The 5,658-nt window shown below is 42.8% G+C and overlaps 1 protein-coding gene across 1 annotated transcript; it reads right to left on the bottom strand.

Moving 5' to 3' along the window:
- Nucleotides 1-521: 521 nt before the first annotated feature.
- LOC131231780 (pentatricopeptide repeat-containing protein At1g73710) lies at nucleotides 522-4,423 on the bottom strand. The gene has a single exon (XM_058228115.1). The coding sequence runs from the start codon at nucleotides 4,084-4,086 to the stop codon at nucleotides 1,021-1,023; it is 3,066 nt and encodes a 1,021-aa protein (XP_058084098.1). The 5' UTR covers nucleotides 4,087-4,423; the 3' UTR covers nucleotides 522-1,020.
- Nucleotides 4,424-5,658: the final 1,235 nt, after the last annotated feature.

Below are 5,658 nucleotides of genomic sequence, written 5' to 3'. Positions count from 1 at the left end.
TCTGTCATGTGTTCAGGGAATATAGTGAGGCAGCAGAAGGGCTGCTGACATTATAAGTTTAACTGACTCTTTGACATTTTCTTTTTCTCTCTTTTCCTTTCTTTCTTTCTTTCCTTTTTATTTTTTGGTTCAGTTTGGGAAGTGCCTAGGGAGGTTAAAGGAAAGCTTTTTATGGTTGAGTATGGAGTTGTAAATCTGACAATACCTTGATGGGCGGGCGGGCGCACGTGTGTGTGTTTTCTTGGGAGCTTTTTCATTTGTGTGTGTTTTCTTGGGAGCTTTTTCATTTGTCACCTTGAGGAGCTAGGTCTGTGCCCTCACCTGCCTATGCATATTATATTCTTCATACGATATCCACGTCTGGAGCCATCAGCCAGAGTTACCCACAGCTTCATATCATAGACTGTTTCATTTCTAAACACAACAGCGGCTTCATTTCTATACCATACTAAGTAAGAAGGCCCACATCATCAAGACCATAACAATACATAAAATGACAAAAGAGGAACACTTAATCCCACTAATGTCATAAAATTTATAATTCTTTCCATGTATACAACATGTTGAGTTACAAGTTTACAATGCATAGCTTGAATAATAAAAAAAGAAGCATATTTTTAGAAACTGCCAAAATGACTGGTTTTTCCCAAAGCATGCATATCTTGGGTAATCACTTTGAACTATAGTTGCAGAAATTCTCAACTTACAATGCTGCTGCTGCCCAGGTATATCTCAACACAGACACTCCAGGTCACAAAAACAAAGACCAAAAAAAAAAAAAACTTGTCTTGATTTCTGCTTCTGATAGCACATCCGAAGGCATACACTGTTTCTTCCAAAATGATCCGTGGAAGGGAGTTTCTAGCTGAAGTGGACGGATCTGCTGAAACCTTCTCATATTTAGCACACACGACCAAGACTCAAATCATATAAGGATTATAAGGGATTGCAAACTGTTACTAAAGTTGGCCCAATCAATAAAAATAAAAAATCTACAGCCTTCAAAATTATATGAAGCATTCATCCATCAGAAAGCTCCGCAGAACTTTCATCATCTTCAATGTGTGAGTCATGGTGGTCTTGCAAGTTGAAACTGAATCTCATCTCTTGACTAACCAATTCAGCAAGATCATGTCTGCCAACAACTTTGCATGCATCTATGACTGCCTCAAACAGTGACTCATTGAGCTCAATCTCTCCGAAGTTCATTTGGCTGTAAACCCGCTTCACGCCTTCCATCAATCCTGCTTTTCCATAGCAACGTACCAGATTAATATAAGTAACAAGATCTGGCTTCAGCCCCTCATCTTGCATTCTCATGTACATATTTAATGCCTTATCTACATCCCCTGAAGCTCCGAATGCATAAATTGCGACATTGTAGGATGATGAATCAAGACCGGTGTCAGCTTTTGTGAATGTTTCACAAGATTCTAGTGCCCAAGCATGCAACCCCAGCACAGAGAACATTAAGGTTATTATGGCTTGTCTAGCATATGGTTTTCCATCTTCGTATGATTTTTCTAGCTGAGTTACAGCCTCAACCGGAATGCCTCCTTTCTTCAAAACCATGAACATTACTTTAAAGGTCGCAAAATCTGGTAAAATTCTCCTTGTAATCATTTGATGCAACAGTTCACCACACTCTCTGAGCTGTCCATTGTCGGCATATGACGCCATGACATTACTAAAGGAGGCACAGTCAGTCAGTAGACCCGACTGTTGCATCTCCTGAGCAACATCGATTGCTTCGTCAAGCCTGCCCATGCTTTTGTAAAGGTACATCATGGTGGCAAACGAAACACCATCAGCATTACCATTCTCTCTCAGCCTATCAAAGATCGACTTAGCTTCATAAACCATCCCAAGATCCGCATAGAGATCAATCATACTATTTGATGCAACAACATCCGGACCACCTTCCAAATTTTTCATCTTACCATATAACTCCTGCGCCTTTTCCCAAAGGCCCACCTTACTGTAAGCCTTGATAAGAGAGGTATAGATTATCTGATTTGCTGTTAGTCCAGATTCTTCCATCGTGTGGAAATAATGAAGTGCTTCTTCGACTTTGCCAGCTTCTGCAAATGCATTTATCAAAGACCCATAAACAACTTCATTTGGTCTGACACCCACTCGCATCATTTCTTCATAGACATCAACTGCCTCAGAAATCATACCTGAACGGACATTGCTTGCAATAACAGCAGAAAAGGTTGCACACCGAGGTTTGAACCCTGCCTCTTGCATTTTGGCCAAGAGGTCTCTTGCACTGTCTATCAACTCTCCACCTGAAAGCATTTGAATAAGAGAGTTATATGTGCACTCATCTGGCCAAATTCCATTACTTCTCATGCTCCCAAACAATGATAGTGCTTTATCATACAGCTTTGCTTTCCCATATGCTTTTATCATGACATTATGCTCTGTTACATCCTTCTTATGTCCTAGATCACTCTTTTCAAAGAATACAGCCTCAGCTTCAGCCCAAAGACCCATCTCCGCATAAGAATCTATAATTGCAGCATATGTCTTTGATGAAATCCGTCTACCAGTACAGTGCTTTTCAAGGAAGATCATTGCCTGGTCAAGCAAGCCTTCCTTGACATACATTTTCATAACGACGGGTAGTGACTGCTCATCAACACATAGACCTGATTTCTCCATTTCCTTTATTATATCCTCGACTTCTGGAACCCGCTTCCTCTCACACAATATATGCAAAATCGCTCTATAAGTTACAGCATCAGGACAAAGACCAACCTCCTTGATCTTCTTATAACATGTCAGGACCCTGTCAATGTTTCCCATATCACCATACAAAGATAAAAAGATGTTGAAAGATTTAGTATCAGGAGGAACTCCCCTCTCTTCCATTTTAGCAAGCAACGATTCTGCCTCAGACAAATGCCCATGGGACCCACAAATATTGATCATGGTGTTAAAAGTAAACGTATCAGGCGCTACTCCTGACCTCAACATCTCTGCAAAAGCATCCGAAGCATCTTTCAGACGACCAGCCTTCCCGTACAGATCAATCAACGTGTTATAAGTAGCAGCAAGCCGAGGCTTCCGAACCGAACCTTCATCCACTGATGGAACATTTGTTGGTGGAGCACGACCTCCGGCTTTGAAAAGCTCAGTCAACAAGAAATGCTTCGGACTAATTGGGTTCAAACCTGGATCCAAATCAACAGAATCAAAATCCAGAATCCCCAATTCAACCCGACCAGAGCACCAATCCTTGAAGAATCGCTCCCCCCGATCGAATTCACCTGCATCTTTAAGAATGCGGACAACAGTATTCATGGTCACTTCATCTGGGAAAATTCCCCTGATTTTCATGTGCTTAAGCCACAAAATCGCCTCTTTCACCAGACCTGCTTTCCCATAAACATCAACAAGCATACCATAGGTGTTGTTGGTGGGAAAGACACCGTCTTTTGCCATTTCAATCCAGCAGAGCCGGAGCTCATCCCATTTCTGAGCTCTGCCCAAAATCCGAAGAACAACATTGTAGTGAATAACATTGGGGATGTAATCTCTCTGCAATTTCATCCATCGGAAAACACGAAGAGCAGACCTCCAATCACGCTGCTCTTTGAGAATAACCGTCTGTTCCTTGGGGGTGAGCTTTCCGATCCACGATTCGAGGGTTATCTCAATATCACCCTCTCTCTCCAAATCACGGAAAAACAAAGGCAAAGAACCTCCATACCGCTTCTTTCTGTTACTGCCCGATGCTTTTACCGGCAGTGAGACAGCATTTGCACTTGGAAGGGAATGGGACTGGAACCCTGATGAAACACTAGATTTTTGGGTTTTTCCAGCATCGGCTTGGATTTCAAAAGCACGTGAAATCGAAGGCGGAGATCCTTCATTTCTCTTTCTTGAGCTGTTACTTCTGGATGATTGTTGGGCGGAAATGAAGGGATTTGCATGGGAGTTGAGCTTAAACCCTAGAAAAACCCTAGATTGTTGGGAGAGGGAGGGTGGGAAGAGAGGGGAACGCAGCTTACCTGGAGAAAAGGTGGGGTTTTGGAAATTCTCGTGCCCTAATTCTCTCGTACTGCAATGGCGGAGCATCGTCTCAGAGAGAGAGAGAGAGAGAGAGAGAGAGAGAGAGAGTACTGTTTTCCGCGAAACTGGTTTTCGCTTTGAGGCTATGTATGATACTCGGCCGAATAAATTTGCCGGCGGTTAGCTCTGGAGCAGGCTTACAGGTGGTGGGGCCTGCCTTCCTGTGATTCACAGCTCGTATGGTGCGCACATCGTAGGTGGGCTAAAATCTACACGCCGATTTGAATTGCAGGGAGCATTGGAATACATCCTTCTTTGGCTTGCTGTTGATGGAGACAGAGGTTTTGTACAGTACTCAGCCGGATGCTGGTGTTTTCATGCGGCCCACTCATCTCTTCTAGACCATTCATCTGGCAAGTCCCACCGTGCAGGGATCAACAATCCCAGCCATCCAATCGGTGAACATGTTGCCATTTTCACCAACCAATTATTATGTGGCTAGGATTGTCGGAGTACCTTGTGCAGCATCGCCAACTCAAGTGAGACCACAAGATGAATGGTCTAGATGGCTGAAAAGGCTGGCCCCATTCACAAGGATGTTTCCTCATGTTCCTAAGCTCAACAATTACAAGGAACCTAGGTTTTCGTTTCTAAGTTCGCGTGACCATCCCTAAAATTTTTAAGGGAGGCTAAAATTTGAAGTATTTATTTCTCAGTTTTTCCTTGATTCAAAGGGAGTTTTTAATAAGTTTCAATGGCTATCCTAATAATTTATAAGAGAATTTAAGTTTGGGTCACTACATTTTTAAAATCTTCCTAAGTCTAAGAGAGATTCACTTAAAATCAAATCTCTAATTCCAACATCTTAACACCAGACATTTAAGGTGACCTAATTTTTCTAAATTGTGCTCCTAACTTATAACGCGCGATTTTCGAAACCAGAAACTTGGGTCCATTGGATCTGGCTTCGGGAAGCTTGGGTCGTGAATCGTAATTCAACAAGGTGAGGGGAGAGACGTGCCAGAGGTCCGGGGGGGACAGCACACGTATCATAGATCCACACCATTCACCAGATAGTGTGCACTGTGACAATGTCATATACCAATAATCAGGATAGTACACTTATCAAGTGTACCACACGTGTATGTTGAATTTGGACTGTTGGGCTTTTTTTAACTCTAAACGCCCGTTTTTCGCGTAGACCTGCTAGCTCAGCAGATCAACACTGCCCTGCCTGATGAATGGCCCATATCTCTGACATGTGTCACTCGAAAGATTCGAGGGTTCTGGCCGTCGCAGACTTGAAATATTTCTGAGGTGACTGATACCTAGAATCGTCTCTATCAAATGCTGATATAGCCACCCTTCCGTCATCCACTTTCCTGCTAGCAAAACGGATTGACGGAGTGGATATACCATACATTAGATCGAGGTGGGCCCCACGGTCAGGGTCCCAACCACATGCTGATTCCGGGGTGGCAGCTAAGTCGCGTTCCATATTTCTTACCGTAGAGACGGCTATATTACGTCTTTCCTATTTCTGACGAGATATTTACATTACAAATAAAAAATAAAAAAAAATCTCCAACTGGCTTTTCGTTTTGTTACCATTCAAGGGACCTGATCTGGTGCATTTGT

The sequence above is a fragment of the Magnolia sinica genome, chromosome 1 (genome assembly GCF_029962835.1).
Source record: "Magnolia sinica isolate HGM2019 chromosome 1, MsV1, whole genome shotgun sequence".
Lineage (NCBI taxonomy): Eukaryota > Viridiplantae > Streptophyta > Magnoliopsida > Magnoliales > Magnoliaceae > Magnolia > Magnolia sinica.
The sequence above is the reverse complement of the archived record's forward strand: the minus strand, read 5'-3'. Positions and strand labels throughout refer to the sequence as shown.

What these genes read in the sequence shown, in the direction of transcription:
- LOC131231780 (XM_058228115.1), bottom strand. Translation starts at nt 4,086, where the DNA reads ATGCTCCGCCATTGCAGTACGAGAGAATTAGGGCACGAGAATTTCCAA.